We start from the raw sequence: 22461 nt of genomic DNA on the forward strand, positions 1-22461 counted from the left end.
CCCTGGTCCTGGATGCTACACGATTGTACAAGTACAAATGAACTTACAAATTAAATGGACACTCAAGAGTCTAGATACTTTACAAGTACTTTGTAATGGAGGAACAAAGAAAACAGCAAGAATAAGGAAAGAATTTCTTCAGATTCAGGATTTCTTTACTGGCACTCTGTCTCAATTCCCAGCAAAATGCTTCAGCTGATCTCAGCTGTAATATTGGTTCATTGGAAAGAGTGACCGGATATGTCCCTTGGCTGATCTGAACACGTTGCTTGTAGTTTAAAATCAACACCTTAAATTGTTTATAATTAAAATAATATATATATCCAATTCATTAGTCCAAGAGTATCTTAAAATGCTTCTGTATTTTCTGTCACGATGCTAAGTCAAAACTAGCAGAGTGGAAATTGGAGAGAAGTAGCAGAGAAAGAAAAACATATCCTACTCCATTTCCCAGCTACGTAACTGATCAAAGCTGTCAAAAGAGCACCTTATAAACAAAAGAAAGACTGTCTAGAGAAGGGGTAAGAGTCTTCTTAGGAGCTCTGCTGAAGGCAGTGCTTCTTATCCAAAAGAAAGACAGAAGCATGTAATTGTACCCTTTAAAAGTAGGTCTCACCACTTTGCTGTGTGTTACAGATCACACGTTATTTTACACTGGAAGCTTAGTGCTAAAATCTAAAACATAAGGGCCAAGTTCTGCTCTTAGATACACACACACAACTCCAATGAACTCAAAGAGAGCTGTGTTCAAATGTTTAGCAATGGAATTTGGCCCTAAATATTTAAACATTTATTCAGAGAAAAAAAAGTTTCTCTGATACATTTGTATCTGATATCTTATGTACACAGATTACCACCACCGGGCGCCCCACATTAAAGACTAAAATGTTTTGGGGAACCATAAACTCAGCATTCTACCTGCTCTGCGTGGTCAAATAACATTAATTTGTTTCAGGACGTTGAGGAAATTAAATCCTTAGCAACCTGTGGCTGATGTTATTTATTCTGCAATCCAGGAGTAATGTGATGCAAATTCCTGGCTCTATTCCTATATTTCAAAAAATTACTGTTTTGGATGTACCTGATTCTGGAAGTTTTCATTATATTAGTATGCAATTCAGAAAGAACTAATGTCCTCTTCTGCTCACGTTTCCTCTGCAGAGGAAAGCTCAGTGTTCGGGTTAATTCTCACTTACCTTTCAAAGGCTAATGACAGGAGCCCACACTAACCCAAACATGTAATTTGGAAATGGTTAACCTGAGGATCCCACCTGCTCTCCATGCCACAATGACCCCGGATGTATTTTTGTTAGGGATATAAAGGACTCAGAAACCTGCAAATTTTCTGTGAGCAACATAATGCTTTAATTTGTGTCTAATACGACTAAACAATAACTGTATATAACGCTATTTTCCTTGGACAAATGACAACTGGAGGAGAGCTGTGTTCCGCGTTCATACACCTAAATTTAGTTGTCTGCAATGTAAAAGTTTACATTCAAGCTCCCATTATACTCAACAGAGATCCAAAGGTCAAATCACTTGCCTAAATTTAAGTATCCAGTGCCATTAGAGGTGCTTCGGGTTGCCTAAAAAATGGGGCTGGCACATGAGTCAGGACCTGTGGGAGGCCATTTGCTCTTTGGAAAGGCAGGTGGAGGCCAGACAGCATCGCCCAGAGCACCTGGCATAGAGAAATGCAGTCAGTGGCTTCTGGAGAGCAATTCTGAGGACCAAACATAGGTGTCTACTTCAGGATGAACTGAGCTGGTCTCTTGCTTGCACTGACATTGACTGGGTTTCCATTGGCTATCACAGGAGCCTAAAACAGCCCACATGCAGACAGCTAATTTCTGGGGACTACAGCTGAAACTGAAACCTACACCTGATATCACAGTTGCCAGAATACGTACTGGTGTTAGAGTAATCACTGTGCTTTTGGTTCACCAGAGTTAAGCTACTTCGCTTGTCTTTTTGTGCAGTAAGGTGGTTCCAGTTAAATGTTGGCAGGCAGGACTAATAAGCAGGGGTAATTACATGGGTGATGAATCTCTCGTCATGTTGCTTTGCTTCACTGAGTTCCCTGAGATCCAGAGGGACAATGTTTAGCTAAGGCTGCTACCAGCTCTCTAGCTAGGGGAATCTCTGGCTACTAGTCACGGCTTCTCCCCTTGCTTGGGAGAATTGGAGCTTTGCCTTAATTTCTTTGACTTAATTTCTGTTTAAGACAGAACCGGCTCTGGGCTGGAGCTCTGTAATCACAGAGGTCACCCTTGAGTACTTCTGGCTGCAGAGGTGCAATGCAGGACGTGCCGAAATGCTGTGGCCGTTGTAAGAAGTAGGTAGGAACAAGAAGCGTGTGAAGGCTTCAAAGTCTGTTACTAAATCATGGAAAGTTGGGCCTTGCACTCGGGTTTTGCATCAGAGCTAACGAGGTAAGTTATGAACAATCCAGAACCAAGAGATTCTTTGCTGGTACAAATCATGATTTTGGTTTGCTCTGCTGGTTATCTTGGCTGGGATCAAACCCCAAGCGTTACTTCAGATAATGCATAAAATTATTAGCGTAAGTTTCCTTGATTGTGTGTGGAAACTCCTAACCTCTTTTGTGGAAGCCATGGTTTTGAACAGTGTACAATAAACCAGAGTTATTTAAAAGACTCTCTCAGTTAGGGCGGTTGATTGGGCTGGCTGAAGGAGTCGGTAGCAGGGAACAGGACCCCCCAGCAGCTTTTCTTCAAGTGAATTCACACAGATCAGTCAGGAACAAAACTCCGCTTTTATCCTATTTTCTATTTCTTTAGCACACTGCTTGCATGAGGATGTGCTCATGGTGTTGGCTTCTGAGAGGAGTGCGAACATGTGTGCGAAACGACCATTACAGATTGAAGCTCTTCATCAAAACTGGATTACACTTCACAAACTTCTATCTTCAAGCTCATGATGCTACCTAATTCTGTTTCTCCAGATCTTTAATTTCCAAGCACTGGAGTTGCCTCAAATCCATTTTGGCACAGATGGCATCATTATTTTCATATTGTGCTCATCTACTCTCCTGCTTTTATCCATATGAGCCAGGAGTGAATAAGAGTTGGCAACTTCATACTCGACTATTATATTGCAGAGTACACTTTAATCAGCACCCTAATAAATAGCACGCCCAATTAATTGGGACAATTGCCAGCAAACCAATTCAATCCCGACACTTCAGTGGTTGTAAATGATGGATAAATAGCATGCTTGCTGTTGTCTGCAAGCATATTTGTTGTAATTAACAGGTATGATGTGGTGTTTGCTGGCATATGTTTCCTCCGTAGTGCTCTGCTCATTTTTTGAGCACGTTCCCTGTTCCAGTGCAGTTACAAAAAATAAAGGACAGATTTCCCTTTCAGTGTTTCCTTAAATTAACTCGGTGCTCTTCTATTAAACAAATAATATAGTATAATATAATGGAAGGGGCTTTCTATGTATTGCATTCCTATATAGTTTTGACAATAAATGTGATAATTTGATTAGCACGTTTCTGTTTTAACGTGCATAATAAATAAGACTTTGCCATACCATGGAATAATTTAAAATAAAGGGAATGATTTTTTGCTGCAGCTTTTTTTTTTTTTTTTTTTTTTAACCAGGAGTTGCATGATGGTTCACTTTATATTGGTGTTTCTCTTCTCTTTTCGGCAGACCTACAGAAGTACAACTTATTATCTAGAACTGGTATGTGCTATGATTTACTGTATGCACGTGACACTTTCTCTCATTTGGACACCGTTTGCCAGGGAATTACATAAAATTGTACACAGTAAACCGTTCTAATCCCTTCACTCCTCAAAGATTGCTTTTATGGAGACTGAAAAAATATTGAAAGTAAATGAATATGAAAGGGGAAATGGTACTGCGGAAATCTCAACTAGGGATCTTAAAAACCAGGATGGCTATGGATCAACTGAGGGTAGAAACATTTGTGTAATTAAAGGAGAACATCATTTGTGGGTTATCGGAAAAGAATAGTCCATGTTGGCATTTACTTTGACTTGTTGGCAGGAGGAAAAGAAACCACCCTGTACCGCTGCGTACGGTTCCTTACTAGTTGTGGCTTCTGCAGAGGCTCCATCTCTTCTTTGGAGCATGGAGGATTTCTTTCATTACATAATCTGGATACACTCTTTTTTTAAATAGATTAATTTTTTTTTCTCTTGTGTGTGCAAATTCTCTTTGCACCAATGCTTCTATACTGAAGTTATTATGCCAAAGGAATGCAAGCGTCTAGAGTAACAATGGTTCATTTTCCTTTAATGACTTTGTCGACAGGATGGAGACATTTTTGTGGTGTGATGAATTCACTCGGTCTCCCGTTGTGTTTTCTCCACATGCTTTGGAAACTCTTTCTCTCTCTTTCTCCGAGAATTGTGGCCATCCACTCCAGCAAGAGCTTCATTACTTTATATTCATTGTATTTAAATGACACCCCAGTGGTACTGACCTCCTGGGATGATTGATGTAAATTATATGCTATGTAGGGGAAAATAAAATCTTTTTCTGACTTTTTATGTTCTGCAGAGAAATAAAAGTGAAAACAAATGACAGAGAAAATCGGGCCTATTCAAAGAGAAACTTTGTAAGCATTATGGTTTGAGCAGACTCCAGTTTGTAAAAGTGCTGAGACAGTTTATAATGACCTTATGATCTGAAAGGTGACCTGAAAAGGAAAAATAATTCTGTTTGTGCCCTTTTTTGGTTCTATGTAATGCATAACAAAAGCTTGATCAGGTTTTTCTCTCATCTCTATGAAGTTTCATAAGAATTCTGACTCGATTATGGAGCAGCTACAGCACTTTACCAACTACACAAGCACACAATACTATAAGGGACATAGTGTTCCTCAGTCCTCTTTCCTACTGTCTTCTACTAATTTTTTTGGTATTGATTTAAGATTTCATAACCAGTAAGTACCTGCCTTGCTCATTTGCTCTGCCAGAAGTTATCACCTATAGACACGGCAACACAGGGAATGTTCTTTCATCAGCCCAGCCCATTGCTGGGCTATAATTTAAACCACTTCATAGCCAGTAACCTCTCACTGTGAGCAAAAGCGTTTTGCACAGCAACAAAATTTGTCAGTAAAAGTTATTTCAGTGCTTTTTCAGGCACCTCACCAAGTTTCATTTCTTCTATTCAAGCTCCTGGAAATTATGTAGTTCACATTGGACATACTAAACCATATTATCACAGTAACTACCTTATTAAAATTACCACAAGGAATTGGCATAGTAACTTCTCTAACTTCTGTGTTTTCACATTAGACCGTCTTACCAATTCGGATGTACGTAAAGATATGCATGGTGCATATCATAGAAATACCAGCAATATGCTGCCTTGCCTTCCTCACTTTAATGTAAGGTTTTGGCAAATCACAGAATTTGGCTAAAGACCTGAGCTGTCTCATGAAAGACTGCAGCATCTTTCATAACTTGACAGAATACTTTGATTTTCCTTTTGGCCAGGAAAATGCTTATCAGTAATCCTGTTTTAGCTGGGGTTGTCCAGATGTTTTTAAAATGTGTAATAGGAAGGAACAGTTCAGGTCATCCTCCTTGCAGCAAGAGCTAGAATTTGCTGTAAGTGCAAGAATCAGCAGCGTGAGGCCTCTTGTTCTCTAGGATGTTATCTTAGCTGCTTGGTGTTTTGCCCTGCTGCTGTCAGTGCTAAGGCTGGTATCAGCTTTACTTTTATAATCACAAGCAACAGGACGGAGAGCAGTGAGCAGCAGAATCGCCTCGTCTTCCTAGTGCTGATGTGGGCGGCAGGAACAGAGGAGGCCACCAGGAGAGAGCCCTAGGGACTGAATGGTTTGGGGATTGTTTAGTGTGCGGCAGCAGTGTGAATTCAATATGAACTGGCCAGGGCACAGCAGAAGACTTAGACTGTACCTTTGGCTGTTATTATCCTCGCAAACCTTCTGAAAAGCAAGATTTTTGCACACATCATGAATAAGACAGAAAGTACTAACGATTACTCAGCGTGCCTTTGTTGGTCACATTTAGTAAATCCAGGTTATGCGACGGTACAAATTAGCCAGTCTCCTGACAAACCTGGCAGATGAGTGGAATGACCACACTGAATGCACAAAACCCCACAATCATGAGGTGTCAAGGATGGTTAAAAGCAAAAAGGAAAGGTTAAAAGCCTAGGTGTCTCTTAGTCATGCCCTTCACCTTCTGCCTGCTGGACTGAGAGAGTACAGGAGGAGGAAAGGAGCTATTGGTGTGACACACAGAAAACAGGCCCTGCTTGTACGTGGAAGATACCTCAACACATTAAACTACCACAGTATTGTTGTAGTACGTGTTACGTTGTAGTAAGGATCTACAGGTAAAAGCTCATTTGCCCTCAGTTTGCTGTTTTACTCCACGAGGTGAAAACACTGCTATTTCCACACCTCTTTACGGCGCTGCCACAGAGAAGCCAGGAGCGCAGCGCTACCTGACTGAGGCAGCAACCCAAACACCCGTGTAAATACAAGCTCCGGGGGGAACCAGCCTCTTCTCCCCAAAGCCTCCTCGGTCTTTTAAGACCGAGAGCACCCCCAAAACCCTCCCTCAGCCGCCAGGCCGCACCTGCCCGAGGCGGGCGGGCGAGAAAGCGGCTGAGGAGAGCGGCGGCGGCGGGCAGGAAGAGGCGGCGGAGGAGGGAGGGAAGAAACCCAGCGGCTGCCGAGGGAACCAGCCCAGAGCCTGCCGAGGGAAGGATCCCATCGGCGGCCAGCTCCTCCCCGGTCCCACCCCTCGCCCTGGGAGGCCGCGGCTGCCACACAGCAGATGGAGGCGGCGGCGGCCGCTGTGTGGCGGAACCGGCCCCTCCCCCGCGGGCGGCGCCATTTTCCCCCCCTGGCAGCCCTGCGCCGGAGAGCGGCTGCTGCTGCTGCTGCTGCTGCTGGGGGGGGGTGGGGTAGGGGGAAGAGATATTAGCCCCACTTTTCGCCCCTCTCTTTTTTCTCCTTGGTTCATGCAGTGCCTAGAGGGGAAGGGACGAGGTTCAGTTCCTGCCCCTCGCTTTCCTGTTTCGGACAGCAGCACACGGGGGGGGGACTGGGCACCACCAAGCCAGGCTGCTCCTACCTTCCTTCCTTCTCCCCCCCCCCGCACACCTCAGCCTCCTCCTCCTCCATCCAACCATCCATCCATCCATCCATCCAACCAACCCCGGGGGTGAGCCTTTGAGTGAGTCACCAGCAAAAGCAAGCAAACGATGCCTTGCTGTTAACCGACTAACTAAGCAGGGTCGCTCCTTGGGGGGGGGGGGGGGCCTTTAGGAATATTAACCTCGCTGCCGGGCGGGGGGGTGGTGGGGTGGTTTTGTTTTTTTTTTTTTGGAGGGGTGGGGGGTACGTTGCCTGTGGGCTGGGAGGTCGCTGCTAACCCCGGGGTTGTGCAGGGATTTTTAACGTTTCCCAGGTCTTGCTGGGCGAGGTGCGAGCAGCACAGGGTGCCCCGTGCGACCACCGCCGGGCTGGGTGGCGAGCAGCCCGGGCACGAAGGGTTTTTCCTCCGCAGAAAGCCTCCTGCGCTGCTGCCAGAGCCGAGATGCTCGGAAGGGGTCCTGCCTTCAGCCAGGGCTGTGGTGAGGGCTGGTACCCGGCTGCCAGCTCCCTCCCAGCTCCGCAGCCCCTCGGTGCTTCACAAAAAAGTGCCAGACCCTGGGACTGCCGCAGCTGGGAGGCTGCAGCCAGCAGCCCTCGCTCTGCTCTTGCATCGCTTGTGGCCTGCGTGGTCGTTGCACCCTGCCTGGTCGCTTTGGTTGGCCTCTAGCTAAGTTGGAAGATGGTTCTGGATTTTTTTTTTTATTGTAAATTTAAGATTATGTAACCCAGGTTGGACTCTGGCCTGCCATACATATGCTGCCTACTGTGGGGTAGAAATTATTTCTTGTCTCTCTGATGCTGTGAAATGTCAGGCGTTTGTAATGTTTCTCTGGAAGGAGTGGGTTTTGTTTATTTTGCATAAACAGGCATGGTGGTTTGTTGATAGAAATCTTGTAATATTCCTTATGGAATTTATTAGCCTGCGCAGAAGTTACTGTTAAATGCTAAAACCTAGAGATAACTGCTGCTATGAAAGAATACTTCTCTGTGTAGACTTTAAGTGGTTTTATTATTTGCTAACTATATTTTCATGTGCTATGTACAGATCAACTGCTTATAAGTTCCTAGAAATTATACAAGTGAATTCTTTGCAGTCTATGAATGCAAAGCAATACGCATGCAAAATATTTATTACCGTGTATGCGAAGGGGAGGCAAGAACCTGACATTGCGGATTACCGAGTTTGCTGTGTGGCGTTAGTGTTAATGGCTTATTGTGAGACATCAGATTTCCTCAGAGTGAACCTGTTTCCAGGTTTTCAGTTCTGTTGATGATATGCGTAAACTTTCTTTTGAAGTCTTTGATCTAACTCCCACGTCATTCTCTTTCTTGGTGCAGGCCTCTCTTTCCTTTTGACTTAAGGCACTGCACCCAGCGCGGTGCTGGCTTACTTGGCAGGGTGCAGTGCACCCTCCCTTTCATCCCTTTTACATATTTTTCTTTTTGTTGGCCAGATCCAAAGGACATGGAAGGTGGTGTCATTCTTTCCGTTAACTTTGATGGACCTTGCACTGGCTCATACTTGCATGTTACTAATATGCAAATCAGATTTTATTTTGGTGACTTTTTGTCCTTTGTATTGTTTCTGTATAGATACGAATGCTGATATTGCAAGCAGCATTTCCAGTTTGTATGGCTTTCTGAAAGCCCTGTCTCTGAGTCTTGTGAATGTACAAAGTTGTTATGTTTCATTTACGTACAGGAAGCTGTGTTGATTCTGGAGAAAAGGTTGACATCTAACCAGAATATGCTAAAAAGCCAGGAGCAGGAAATCTCAGAGACATGACTTCGGAGCAGTAAATGAGAAATCCCTGTATGCTTTAGTGGCTCTTTACTCACAGGTTTTGAATATATGGATTTGGAAACATGGCCTAAGGTTTAACAGGATTCAGTGGCCTTTAGATTATTTTCTAAGCCTCTGAGTGTCATAACCAACTGAATTATTCTCAGGGTCTTAATGGTGAATAACATAGAATGGAGCTGTCTGAAATTTGATTAGTCAATTAAAAACTTGTCAGCATAAGCAAGCTATTATTTAGTAAGCTGCAAATGCTTGAAGAATTACTTACTATATAATAGTCTAAGGTGAACTGAATGCTGTTGGTGTTGTTATTGCCCTTCTGCTGTGATGCCCTCAAGCCGTGAGACCAGCTAGACAGTGTATTTCTAGGTCATTATTGCAAGGGTGTTTTAAGGCATGGGGCCAAACCTATGCACCATGATTATGCCATAGAAACTAATTGAGTTGACGCTCTTGTTGCAGTTGTGAAATACCCAAAAGTGTAGATATATCAAGTACGTAAAGAAAAGGAAGCTGGTTAGGCCTCATGTTGTCATGGAACCAGGCAGCAGTGACTCAGTTGTGAGCTTACTGGGGGCTGAGCAGAAAGCTGCGTGTCAAAGGTACTGAAAACATTATTGATTAGATCTGTAATTTGTGTCTGGGATGCTTGGCATTCACAGTGCTACATGTAATCATTATTAACTTGAACTACCCTTAGTAAGTGTTCATCTGCAAGCTAATGCAGTATAAAGTTCTATTTATAAATAAGCTTTGGCTTTTCGCTACCCATATATTTTGCATACGTTTGAAGTACTGTATTTGATTACAATCAGGTATTCACAGAGTCAACTGTAAAGTTTCTAGCTCACACAGTTTGCTGTACTGCCATAGGAGAAGTAACAGTAATGGCAAAAAGAGGCTAAGAGCTTGCCTGGAAGGGGGAATCTGAAGCACCTAGGCGTTGGCCTGAATCTGGCTAACATCTCCCATGTAAATCATATTAGATATCTCACTTGATATTTAAGAGCTTTTAAAAATGATACACTTAATAATGAGGAGAAGTGTGTGTTTTCAAGAAAGAAATATGTTTCAGCAGAAATCTATCAGAAATCATCTGTGATTGTGAAATTTCTGGAAGGGGATGTTACTGACTTACCACTAGACCTAGTGTTTGCAACTGTTAGACCTACTTCTTAGGAACTAAGTTTAATATAAACTAAAACCATGAATATTACTAACTGTTAATGACTGTCATTTACATTGAAGCTGTGGCTGTTATCATTTTCGTTTTCTTTGTGCTGGGTGTTGTGCAAATAAATAACAGCAGAGGTAAGCGTTTTCTGCTTTAGGGAATTTAAATTAATGATGGCAAGCAGTGATCTCAGAAAGGAGAGGAACAGGTCAACAATAAAACCAGAAAAAAATCTTATAATCTCAGCTATGTACTTGACTTCTGTTGCTTCATTAGGAATTTTTGATATGCTTGAGGGCAGTAATGGAGCAAAGTATGAAAAAGTTCATATGCCAGAGTATTTGGCTAAGGTCAGGGTCAACTATATCACAAAATGATTCTAATTATACTCCAAATAGAGAATTAAAGACAGTTGAGGGTGATGTTAAAGGGGAGGATCAGTGTGACGGGTTGGGAAGAAAATGCCATCTTGAAAGGAGTTGAGCAGTTGGAGGTACAGGAATGAAAGATTTGGAAAGAGAAATTCTACAGAGGAAAGTATAATTTAAAGCTGTTGCTAGAAGGCAGTAAAGTTGATATTGCTTTACAGAGAATCCACCTGCATTCATGAAACCTTAAAATTGAAATTACTGTAGATGGAAGCGAGGGCAGATGGGAGCCGTGATGACTGATGGACTTGCTTGTTGGCCAAAGAGCAGTAAAGCATACTGGTAGAACTGGGTTGAGGTCTGCGTGTTCATAGATGGATGTTTTGCTCTTCAGCAAAAGCAAGCTGTTGAGTAAATTACAGGTTGGGGTCAGTTCTTTGTGTGCTGGAGTTGTGTATGTCAGTTCCAAAGATTCAAAGCCAGTTCTTATCACAGGACTTGCGAGCATGCTTTGGTTGCTTCACACTGAAATTTGGCAGGGGTTGCTGCAGGAAGGTCCCGGTCATTAAATTGCAAGTCTATACAATAAATAATTAGTACAGAAGATTCACAGTACTGCCAGAATAATGCATTTTGGAGAAACGGAAAAAAAACTATCGCTAGTGCAAAGTTATGGTTACAAGAGCTGGATTCTGGAAGCTGTGGAAATCTGGTGTCCACAGGAGGGAAGAAGTCATTGGTGTTTATTTGCAGTGCCACGAACTGCCAGAAGTGGCAGATTTCTGCAAATGTGCTGCGCATTCGGTTCAGGGGGAGGTGAGCGTATACATTAGATTAACTTTCCCTGACTTCTTGGTTAAAAAAAAAAAAAAAATCACTTCTGGGGAAGGACAGAGCTCTGATTAGTCTTCAGTTAGAAGCTCTGAGAGAAGTATTTGTAAACATCTCCAGATGTGGAGACATACCTCTGATGTAAGATTATGCTGTATGTTTCTCAATCTCAAATAAAATAGTTACATCTGGGTATTAGTATTCTTTCAGTAGTCCAGGCCATTCTGTGGTCTGTTTCTGAAGAGGCTTAAATAACTGTCATGTTTAACTCATGGATGGACAAATAATAGCTTAAAATATGAGCACATAGAGTCATTTCTAGTCAAATGCAGTGGTTACAGTGTAACTGAATCAGGTCGTGCTTTAGTCTGTAGTAGGTTAGCGGCTTTCTCTACAAAGTTAGTGAGAGAGAGTTGTGCTTGTTCATTGCTTTCATCTAAGGGCTTCAGTAAAATTAATACACAAAGATAAATTCTTATCAGGCGTGGAAATGAACATTTCGGATTATTTTCTCTCTAGGCATGTGGAACAGGACAGTCATAAAGATAAGATCAATATGATACAGCTTAATCTCTGGGGCAAAACCAGTGGGTACATGTATTTGAAGATTTGTTTTACTGTTTGTTTTCAGGCATACGTGCTTCTTGTTTCATTTCTAAATGGGAACGAATGACTGAGTGGCCTTTTAAAGGTAAAGGGGGAGAATGGTGTTCAGTTGTGTTCTTTGTAGTCTTGTGGGCTTTCTGAACGTGTTTTGCTCCAAGAAAGAGCGTCAAGGTTAACAATGAGATGCTGATTTGTCTGGGTGACAAAATCTGGGCAGCACCTTGACAGCTATAAGATGAGTATTTCATTCTATTATTCACTTTAAAGTAAAGCTATCATAAGAATCAAGTCTATCAGGTAATAAAAGGAAGCAGCAATAGCAGATGTAACGTGTTATCCTTAGCATGGATAGTGCGTGCATTCCACTTTGTGATACTTTGTTGAGTAATTAAAAAAATGGAAGAAAGCTCATATTGCATCCCTAGCTTTGAACAATATTATTGTGTGCAGACCTGATGCAGATGTATCGCTGCCTGCCCACACACTTCTAGTCCTGCATTTGATCGGGCTGTTCCTGAAACGTTTCTCCCTTTGCTTTATCTGCTTGGCTTTTAAGAGGCTGTTTTTTAGGGAATTTGGAAGCTGTTCGCCCTATTGCTTATTTTTTTATTTGTTACGCAGCAAGTTGTTTGTCACCTGGTGCACCTGGACGAGTTAGGGGCTGATGAAGGAATTTTGTTACACACTTTGAATTGTTGCTGCAAATTCTGGGTCATCCAGGCATTGTAATTATCTGAGACCTTTTGCTCGAGACCGATTCTGGTTCCAGCCTGCTTGAACAACTCAGGGAAACTTAATAGGTTTTTAACTTTGAGTTATTCCATGCTACTGGAGGAGTGGGTGATCAGTGAAACAATATATGTACTCCAGCATTTGACTATGTTTAAATTTTTTCATCATACACTTACAAAGCCAGTCTTGCATGTGTTCAACAGGGTTTACATTTTTTTTTTTTTTTAAGAAATGCCCTAACAAAAATCTGATTTCCTGTAGTTAATTAAGTTCTTACATCTCCAAACCTAGAAGGCTGTATCTTCTGCTCTCTTGTGTGCTGGTGAGCTCATGTATGCAGTAAAATCCTTGGTGGTAATAGACTAGTTAACCTAATTGCTCTGAAGTAGAGGGTGTGAAAACACAACCGTTCATTTTAATTTTGTGTTAACTCATTGTCGTCTTGGCATTTATTTCCTACCTGTTTTGCTTGGATTTCTATAGATGAAAATGTGTCAGTCTTTAAATTTTTGCATGGTTTTGGGTTATATGCAAAAGGTATTTATGAAAGACAAGAAAAGAAAGCTGGTGCAGTATCCACAATGGACGCATGTTTGAATTAAGTCATCATAAAATGTACAGCAATGTATTTACTGTAAGAATTTGTGCAAGATTACTGTGGGTTTTTTTTAGCGATACTATACACTGTCACAGACGTAAGAAAATTTACAAAATCTCAAAGAATTATATAAGAGTTAGCTATGTGACTTGATTTTGCAAACACTTTGGTGTCACTGAAAACAAATGCAGTCACAGACTTTACTTACACATTACTGAGTTATTATACACTATTTAATTATATATAGATTGAAAGGCCTACCAGAGTTTTGAGTAAAACTCAGGTTCAAATTCCCCTCCTCTGAGAAATACTGTTGTTTTAAACTGACCCAGTTAAGATGCTGGTTTGTCTTTTGTTCAAAGTGAAAGCTGCAGAGATACAAGTTTGCTCTATTAAGTTTCGAACAATTCTTGATCAGATGTATCGGAGGGCTGGCAGCCCTGAGATCCTCACAGTGGCGGCTGGTGGAGGTATTTGAGAAGTATTTCAGAATAGAAGATGGAGGTGTGGACAGCATCTTTTTTTCCTTCTCCCCAGGGCTGCTTATGTATGTTTCAGGTGAAATTGAGCAGCTTGGAGATCGGTGCTCTACAGAGCTGGGCTGCGTGTGTAGCCTGTGTATTAAATCCCAGTTTCAGGAGCACTGGAACTTGATCTCTCAACTAGATCTTGAATAAATGTAAGGGCTGTACGTGTGGTCTATTGACTGAACAGCTTTAAATGTGAGTTAGTATTGCTTGGGAACTTTAGTTGAGTATAGATATAAAGGATGACTCTGAAGTGCAAGTTTGCCCATGCTTTTTAACTCGGTGAAAAAGATGGGTCTACATTTGTCAAGAAATTACTTAGAATTGGTTTCCCCCAGCCAAGAATTGTTTTCTTCTGCTGATTTATATGGAACAAGTGCTATTTTCAATTGTGACTGCTTTATGTGAAAGATATCAAGGTTACAGTAGGCGCTTTTAAATGTTTATTTATATTAAAGATTATATATTTTTATTACACATACTACTGCAAGATTCCGATTATGGGAAAAGAATTTGTAAAAGCTGGACCTGTCTGGATAGGACCTCGTAATTGCTAGTTCCAACTAGCGTTAATCAGAAGTTATCTTCTCTTTGCTAGAGTTCATGATTAAAATACGGCATGTTGAAATAATCTGTGACCTAATCTGAACATCTGAATTCGTTTTGTGGAATATGGCAAACAGCTGCATTTCAGTTTGGGGCTAAAATAAATACAGTATATTGACCCATTGAAGATTACAGTAGGCTTTTCAGTTCCATGTTAGCTGTACTTATTGAAGAAAATTGATTTGAGAGTGCTTCTGCTTTTGAATGATTTTTTTTTTTAATGTCCGGAAGAAAGGAAATAGAACATACGGATGATGGGACTTTGATGTGTAAAGAAGTTAATTATCTAAACCATCAAACAAAACATGGGCTGTGGAAGTAATTATTGTGAAGGGTCTGACGAAGCCTGACAAGCTGTTGGTTTTATGTCAAGAAAATGCTGTACACCTGCTTGATTTGAAAGTTAAATCATTTGGTTGCAGAAGGAAGACCAGAGCTCGCAGGGAAGCAGTAGCTGATAAGCTTTCAGCTCCCAAACCTACTGATACTTGTACAGATGTACAGCCCCTCAGGGTTTTGAATGAGACTGTTCTGGTCCACTGGAAGCACCTTAACAAGAATTTACTCGAAAGTAGGACAGTCGTGAATCTCCAGTGTTACACTGAGGTGGCAACTGTGGAACTGTCCCACATTTTGGGGGAGTTTTGTAAGGATGCCTCATTAAATTAGCAGAAGAGACTCCATGGATAAAACAAAATGTCTGTTCTGAATGTTCAAAGAAAATAGCCATGTGCTTTAAATGATCTTGATAGTTGAAAAAAAAAATCACTCAAACTTATACAAAGGCTCAAGATTTTTTTTTTTTTCATTACTCAGTTTTTAAACTTTAAGGAACATCCAACTGGTATATCTCAGGAATTTCTCTAAAGCCATTTTTGGGAATATTAACTGAGATGTTCACCTGATTGCTTTCTCTGGGGTCTGCGAATATCATAAGACTTGCTGTCCTCTACCATGAGAGCTCATTGGCAAAGACTAAAAGGACCAATTGTAGGAACATGATACATTTGGGATCTTATTGTTTGTGTAATGAAACACCGTTTGCCAAGTGATAAAACCAAATAATCAAAAAATAAACTAATGGTCTGCATTCTGCAGATGATTACAGGCATATAGCCTTGGTTATACACGTAGAAGGCAATGGGTGTACTGATGACTGCAATTAATACAGATGAAATCAAATGAAAAATGGGTGTGTTATGGGAGTTTGGTGGGCAGAATAATTTTGTTGTCTAATGTTTGAGTAAGAGTTTCCATGGTTTTCAATAAAACTTTAAAATAATGCATAGTCCTGTGGGATTGACTGCATTACTTTTTATTGAGGAAATACTGGTACTGTGGTATTGAATATAAACATATAGCTACTAAAACGAATCACAGTTTTTCTCAATGAAACAACAAACAGTAAAATGCAGATACATTTCCAAATCTTTAGGCTGTATGTGGGTATCAGTGCAGCTTCCTCTTTACTCCCCTGCATGTGTACGCAGAGCTTTCCTAGAAATAGTCAGCTTCCTTCAAGTTACAGAGGCATTTTTTTCCATTTTTCGTTGCAACTCGCTCATTTGACAGTTGAGTTTCTACGGCTCTTTGGTGACTGCTGCCTGTGGCAGGATCCTGCCAGCACTGAAGCCTGGTGTAGCTGCTCTTGTGATTAAAATCAGACTGCAGTGGGAGTAAGCATGTGATTAAAGTTACACATGTGCATAAGTGCTTGCAGGATGGGGACCTAAATTAGAATCTGCTTGAAGATAAACAGAAGTCTGTTTAAAATCTACTTGAAAGCACTAATAAAAATGTAAACTTATATGTAAATGCATAAACTTCTTATTATATTTGTTGTCCATCCATAAGCTATTATATCCTCAGCCTATCAATGTCCTAGTTTTGTTGTTGCTTTTTGAAAGTCTCTTCAGCTCCCTGTGTAGTGTTACAAGTTTTTGTAAACCAAAGCCTAATATTTGTGATTATTTGCAATGCTTTTAGTGGCATTTAATGTAACCATTTTAGGTTATATTTTTAGAAAAAGGAATCAATCTCAACTTTAACATTTAAAGTGAGAAAAGGTAAAATCTTATGGCAAAACAAGTTGACATCTGCTTTTCATTATCAGTGCTACTACTAATAGTACAAGGAATGATCAGTACAACTGAGCTGAGTGTGCAGCAAACTAGATAGAAGAGGTGAAAAATAGTGGAAATGTGTTCTGTTTGTCAGAGGAATGGCATAGTGTGTGCAGTTCTGTGTTTAAAAAAAAACCTTGAAGGGGAAAAATGAAACTCCCTATTCTATGGCTATGGAATTTTCCATAAATAAGCTTCGATTTCCCAAACTTGTAGTAATTTAAGATATTTTGTAAAATGAATTTGCTTAAAGGCATTCAACTGGCATTTTATTAAAAAGGAAAATGTACGTGTGTTAGATTTACTTCGTAGAATAAGAGGAGAACTGTCCCTGAGTTGTTTTTTTCTTTGTAAGAAATGTGCCTGGCAAAGCTATAAAATATTTTGCATAAAGATAGTGCGTCTAGTTCTGGAGGTATTGTGAAGATGTGCAGGTAACCACCCTTTCCTTTTACAGGGCATTTTTGGTTGAAAGACTTTATTTTGGTTTTCTCATCCTACTGTTGAGGAGCGGAACTGGGGTTGTGTAGTCTGGAGAAGAGGAGGCTCAGGGCAGACCTTATTGCTCTCTGCAACTGCCTGAAAGGAAGCTGTGGGGAGCTGGGGGTCGGCCTCTTCTCGCAGGTAACTAGAGATAGGACTAGAGGGAATGGCCTCAAGTTGAGCCAGGGGAGGTTTAATTTGGACATTAGGAAGAATTTCTCCATGGTCAAGCATTATGGTGGTCAGGCGTTGGGACGGGCTGCCCAGGGAAGTGACAGAGTCCCCGTTCCTGGAGGAATTAAAGAGATGTGTTTGGACAAGGTGTTTAGGGACATGGTTTAGCAGTGCACTTGTGGTGTTAGGTGTGTTTCAGAAAGGAACTTGGGATCCCAGTGCTCATCAAATTTTAACTGGCTTTTTCGAATACTCTGTTTTATTCCTCTTGATCTCAGTGGAAGCAGCACAGACTGATTTACTACTGCTTGCGACAGCACAGGAATAGAAGAGAATGTTTTGGGTAGCAAGACACTGGTGGCTATGAATATCGTATATTCCAGAATAACAGTAATTTTAGTCTAATAATTTTCTTTGGTGCTTTTAGGGTACCTCTAAACGGGTTCCTGAGAAAATATGTTTAAAAATAGCACACGTTTCCAATTTTTCCTGAGGTTACAGTAAGCGTCTACTCTCTTATAGCGTCTCAGGCATCTTTTTGCATGCAGAGCATTTGTGTTCAAGTCCACCCTGAATAGCTTGTCTTCCCTTTGGAATATCTAGTGTGAACATAGACAGCAGCCACTGAGGTGAACTTCTTTTACAGTTGTTACAAGTTTACGTGTTCAGTTACTGAAAAATGGGCTTTTTCAGTTGGCTTTCTTAATAGCTTTCATGTATCGCTGCATGAAAGGCATTATCAAGTTCTATATGAAACACAGAAGTAGGCCTGGAATTTCTAAGGCACATACACTTACGTGAAGGGATATGTAGCTGTTACTGTTCTTCCATATGTTCTCTTTTAAAATATATTTATAAGTTTTGTGTTTCTTTTGTTTACTCAGATGAGCAGCACGGTGGCTAGCCCGATGTCAACGGTCGCCTCTTCAAGCACTGGAAGAGGGACAGGAAAATCGACAAGCTTTACGCCTGAATTGCAAAGTATGATGTAAGTAATAAGTCAAAATACCTGGTAATATCTGCCTTTTGTGTGCTTCTTTTAGCTAGTTCTTACAACATGTGTATAACAGGCAGGGGAGAGCGGGTATTAGTGATGAAACTTCTGGATTTTTCTGGACTTTTTTTCTGAATGGATTTTACTTCTCATTTGGAAAACATTCAAAGATTTAAAAAAAACACCACACAGATAAATAACATAATGCATCCTGTATTGAATGGAGAGAAAAATATTGCTGATCGAATAAATGTATTTTTAATATTTAGAAGTCATTTATGACTTATGTTTCGCAGTCCTTCACCAAAGAAAACTGTTCCTATTGTCATTTTGCTTATTTAAGTTTTCTTGTGTTAATATCTTTCAGTGCTAACATAGAAAGGTAGACTGCTGAAATCCTAATATTGCACATGAAATTAAGATATGGAACAGTTGCAAATAACTTATCTCTGTAACAACTGTACTTCCTATCAGCCAAAAAACATTTGTTGTTGTACTTAATGAGACTTCTAGGCTGTGATGCTGCATGATTTTGTAGTTCGCTTCTAAACCTTGGATGGTATATGAACAGGTGGGCTTTGTCAGTCTCAAAGGTACTTGCATAATCAGAAGGGTTCCTTCTGGAGAAGTCTTTATCTTGGCTAGTAACCTATTTCACTGGGCTGATTGCAAATCTTCATTTGGTGGAAAGCAACGTACTCATCAAAAATGTGACTTGCCATTTTTTCCCCTTTTTATGTGTATCCAAGACACTGTACTGTTGGGATGGGGGGTGGGAAAAGTAATGAGCTTCCTCCATGTGGATTTGTGCTCCTGATTTATCAGGCACTTTAAAGAGTATTTCAGCTTAAAGCTAAAAGATATCTAAACTCAGATAGAAAACTAGGCTGTAGGGGCTTGTGTCTAAATTGTGCATTTTTCAAAATATATGATTATGAATGTTACTTATTGAGGGGGAGAGGATGCACATTTTGCCAATTGCTGATGTCAGCTGCACATAAAAGGGAGCTTTGCTTTATGAAATCTTGCAAAAGTATCTTAAAGGATTTTTCCCTATGTTCATTTGTCAAAGTTGAAAACGAAATGGAGAAAGCTAGTCCCAGAGTACCAAAACATAAATCCACGTTTTCAAAAGATAGTGGTAATCATTGGCTCTTTTCACTAAAGTTTGAGTTCTGGAAGACTGTTCAGGATGTTGTTTAAGATAGGCCGAGTTAAAGTAGGATGGACTTAAAAGGGAATTAATTTTGGGCTACTGATCTTTACTTTGTCAAGGTCATTGAAAACACACAATATTTGAAAGCTTTTTATCCTATGTTGCTTCATATTTTATTTTTTAATTTATTTTTCATAAGCTATATTTCAGTCAAAATAGTTATGATGTCCGTCTTCTGACCTATAGGTGAGTAACTACATTTTAAAGGTAGGGAAGTTTTTCTGTATTCAAACTATGGATGCATCCTAATGGTTTTTATGATACTGTCTTTTTGATTATTTTACTTCAGGTCGGTAATATTGAATGTGTACTCATTTGTACAATATTTAGGTAGTTTTATCTTAAATGCTTCACTCTCAGCCTTCCTGATTCCATGGTGTTAGAGCTGACTATAAGGCTAGGATGAATGTTAAAGCTTTATTTGTATTTTTATATTTACAAATATATAAATATTTTTTTCCTGCCAGTTGTCTTCTTCAACCAGAAAGAAGTTAAAGTATCTCAAGCCTCCACAGGTTATAATTATTTGCCTGGATAAAAAAACCTAAAAACTATATTTGGCTTTTTGATGTAATGGAAACACTTTACATCTTTAGTATTGCTGTATCACTCTAGGTACTCTCCTTGTTTTTACTTCTGCAGTTGTGAAGGAGCCCAGTCAGGAATTAAAAGGTGTTTTAGGTCACTTCAGGCTACATTTGAACTGCATTTTTGTTTGTTTCCATCACCTACGGACATGATGATTTTTATATAAGAAAAATGGTAAATCTCTTCCATGTCATGTTCTACAAAGAGTTCTCTGTCCAAAAGCAAAAGATGTAACTCATTTTTATTTAAACTTCCTTAAGAGACTGTTAGACTGTTGTAGGTGGAGCACAGGACACATTAGAGTATTTTTTGCTATAATGTAAATGAGATAATGAACTATTTCCTGTGAATAGCTTCTGAAGGAGATGAGCACTTTGTTACAAATCCAGTGGTTTGCTGTGCTGAGTTCCTTTCAGATAGAAAATGTAGGTTCTCTCCCTCAAAATAATCCTGTTTAGATATTGTTCACATCTATAACAGTCATGTACACTGGAAAATGCATGTGTTGTTCTTTGTGGAGAAAATAGCTCTAACTAGGCTTAAAAACAAAAGAAGAGCCAGGAAGTTTGGAGTCAAAGGAGGCTGTGCATCTCTTTGGGTCAGTATCTGAGGAGCCTGCATTTTATTTAATTGTGCACTTCCTGATAAAGTATTTGAAACTACCCTCCCCGCCAGTATACACATGATCCTGTCAGAATGGAGAAGTTATTGTTGGCCATATAAATGGAAGAAATAGACATTTTCCTTTTGCTTCAGAACTGGTGAAGTTATAAGAGAGCTATACAAACAGCTCTTCTGTGCGTTAAACGCTTTTCACAAACAGTTTCATTGAAATAATAACAACTGAAGAAATTCCCTGAATGTAATGAGCGTGTTGAAAATAACATTTTTTTAATTGTTTGCTTGGGGAAGAAAAAAAATTGTGAGTCTTGAAATGATAAAGTACCAGGGATGAACCATGTGGAGAAAAAAATGACAACTGTTTCTTTTGGCCTGCACCGCAAAATGAAGTTACCACTTTAAAAGAACTTTCCAGGCTCTGACAGAAGCTGACATTTTTTATAAACTACATAATTTAGGAAGTTACAGATTCTCCCGTTTAGGCGATTTATAATAAATCCATGCTGTCATCCTAAGATCCTGGGAAATACTAAAGGCTGGAGGATTACAGTGCAGAAAAGGTGACATCTTTCTTAAAGAAAAGAAGATAGAGGTTTTAGCTGCATGGTTTCATTGTGAGGTTGAGTAGGAGCACCTATTTCAGACAGTTCATACGGAGTAATATGAAGAGTACCTTCAGCTTGTCCTGCCTTTCTCTACAAAAAATGTGAAAAGATGAATTCATGAGAAATAAGTCGTGTTAGGGACACTGGGTGCGAAGCAAGAATGGCATTTGGTAGTTGCTAATGTTAAAAAAGGGACTGCTGGATCATAGGGACTTAAAAGGCAGAAGAAATGCAGAGAAACTCTATCATTGATGTAGAATATCAAATTCTGTTACAACCCTGCAGTGAGAGCTGGAAGTCTGTGTTTACCAGTGCCTCACAGTCTGAAGGTGGTACCGTTTATGAGTTTGGAACACACAGCACTTAGATATTGAGTAAGGGTTTGATTCCCCAGAATGCTGAAATTTACGTGTAATGCTAAGTTTGAGAGTAATCCCTTTTAAGGTGATGAGGTTATTCCATGCTATGTATATCACTTATGCTGTGCTTTTTTTTTTTTTTTTTGAACCAAAGCGCTAGGGAATGAACTGAATCCTTTTGGGAATTGTGTTTTTATGATAGCCTCACAAATATTATTTCTGATGCATTTGAGGAAATGTATAGGGGCCTTGAAATGAAATCACAAAATACTGCGGAAACATTGTCTTAAAATGCATAAATCAGTTTTTCATAATATGCGCATATATATATGCGCACTAATAAAACAGTTCTGTTTTTTCTATTGACGATTAAGACTGCTGAAAGTATTTGCTCGTATTTGAAGATTATTTTTGGTTGGTTTTCAGAGTAAAATCTGTATAATGTCTAGTGCCTGCATAAATAGCATTAAGTGTAGCTGGGGATAGTACTTATATGTTGATTACTTTTAGAGGAATAGAGAGTTAGTGTCAGACTGTCACAGACTGCACAAACACATGTCAATGTACAGGGCACTACCTGGGTTTGTTTGGCTTTTAATTGTTAAGACCTTGCAATTATTTGATATTTTATCTAATAATAATTTAAGGGAACATAATGCCCTGTAGACTCTTCTTTGACTCCCACGTTCTTTATTTGTATTTAGATATGTTGTTATGTTACTGTTATTATAGCAGTAAGGTGTTAAAAAAAAGAAAAAGAAAAAAAAGGTTTCAGCAGGTTTAATGTATTTTTCTGAGGTTTGTTTTACGTGGTTTCATTTGGCTGATATATAACCTGTTTCCAAACTAACTGCTAACCTTAGGTCAGTTGCACTTAAATTATAGTTCTGCCCAGAAGGTTCTCAACCATGATG

The 22461-nt window shown here is 39.9% G+C and overlaps 2 protein-coding genes across 4 annotated transcripts in view; one reads left to right on the forward strand and one right to left on the reverse strand.

Moving 5' to 3' along the window:
- RUNX2 (RUNX family transcription factor 2) overlaps positions 1-22461 on the reverse strand; it is a 155065-nt gene that overhangs the window by 105020 nt on the left and 27584 nt on the right. The gene's annotated exons all lie outside the window — the stretch shown is intronic.
- SUPT3H (SPT3 homolog, SAGA and STAGA complex component) overlaps positions 5565-22461 on the forward strand; it is a 280720-nt gene continuing 263823 nt past the window's right edge. The window contains exons 1-2 of one of the 3 annotated variants that reach the window (XM_080587425.1): positions 5565-7220; positions 18049-18152. In XM_080587425.1, the coding sequence (XP_080443551.1) occupies positions 18049-18152 (104 nt within the window). In that variant the 5' untranslated portion in view covers positions 5565-7220. Of the gene's footprint in view, positions 7221-7941; positions 12007-18048; positions 18153-22461 lie in introns of those variants that run through there. The other 2 variants (XM_080587423.1, XM_080587424.1) reach the window with 2 other exon arrangements.

The sequence above is a fragment of the Anser brachyrhynchus genome, assembly GCF_964034855.1.
Source record: "Anser brachyrhynchus genome assembly, chromosome: 3".
In the NCBI taxonomy this organism is placed as follows: Eukaryota; Metazoa; Chordata; class Aves; order Anseriformes; family Anatidae; genus Anser; species Anser brachyrhynchus.